A 1,126-nucleotide genomic window follows, 5' to 3' on the forward strand; every position below is an offset into this window, starting at 1 on the left:
AATTTTGATTTTAAAATAAGAAACTAAAAGTACATCTCATTTCGTTTCCTTGCACCAAGAAAGCAATAGAGATTTTTCAATTTCAGAGATAAAAAGTGTACATACTTTCCAAAATTTATCCCTCAATCAAAATTTCAGCATAGTGTTCCCTTATTTTTAAAACCCCCAAAAAAGTCCCATTACAAAGCCCCAAATTGCCCTTATATAGACACAAAGGTTAGTAACTACCTCTTGGTGGTTAATAACCACCTCCAAAATATGTGATTTTGGGAGGTTAATTAACTTCAATAAAATTAGCCTTAAATGACAAAGATCACTAATTGAAATGTATGACTTGGAACATGTCTTCAGAAGATTGAATCATTGACTTGATGCTTGGATATATCCGCTGGCATTTACTGAGATATTTCATCTTATGAACAGATGCCAACTAGATAGTTGATTAGATATCAAATTGCCAAAGAAAGTAGTACATCGAAGTCCTATTGCTCATTGACCAAGTGTTGTCGATTCACTAATCGGGCTTGTTCCTGTTGTAGACAAAGGGCAACTTTAGCTGTTACTATTGCTGCCTATCTCTATCTACCACAGTGTATAACACTCAATGCCCGAGCCATGATGTAACAAGGCAAGATAAATCGGGCAGCTCGCAGAAGGAAAAGAGTGAAAAAGATTGAACCATCCTCATCTCCTCCAGAATTTGTTATAGCAAGTGCATGTCGTAAAAGCAAAAGAGCAATGAGAATCAAAGCTGCAGATTGGAGACATGATGCACCACTTGAGTTCACTGATGAGTATTCGCCATACTTGCTTTCAAAGAAGTGTCTCTCTGCTGCAACCATAGCATGAAGGCAAGGATCATCCAGGTCCAATTCTTCTTCAGATACTTCCCAACTTGACCTGATATCGATGGGAATGTCATCAGAATAAGCTGGCTGACGAGCAGTATAACCGGGCTTGTATTTTTGATGGCATATCTCATAGGTAATGTCTCCTTTCTCATTGCACCAACATTGCACACATTTGCGATGCACATAATTCAAACTCCCAGAATAGGCACACGGAGAGTCCATGTTTCCATCATCATCCTCGACCTGGCAGATATGACACTCAACCATAGTGCATG

At 38.6% G+C, this 1,126-nt stretch overlaps 1 protein-coding gene across 1 annotated transcript; it reads right to left on the minus strand.

Annotated features, from left to right (window-relative positions):
- Window positions 1-578: 578 nt before the first annotated feature.
- LOC149556126 (uncharacterized) lies at window positions 579-1,118 on the minus strand. Its single transcript, XM_089829714.1, has one exon. The coding sequence runs from the start codon at window positions 1,116-1,118 to the stop codon at window positions 579-581; it is 540 nt and encodes a 179-aa protein (XP_089685840.1).
- Between the last annotated feature and the right edge of the window lie 8 nt (window positions 1,119-1,126).

Source organism: Cupressus sempervirens, chromosome 5 (genome assembly GCF_028749045.1).
Source record: "Cupressus sempervirens isolate cs-2001-9-10 chromosome 5, ASM2874904v1, whole genome shotgun sequence".
In the NCBI taxonomy this organism is placed as follows: domain Eukaryota; kingdom Viridiplantae; phylum Streptophyta; class Pinopsida; order Cupressales; family Cupressaceae; genus Cupressus; species Cupressus sempervirens.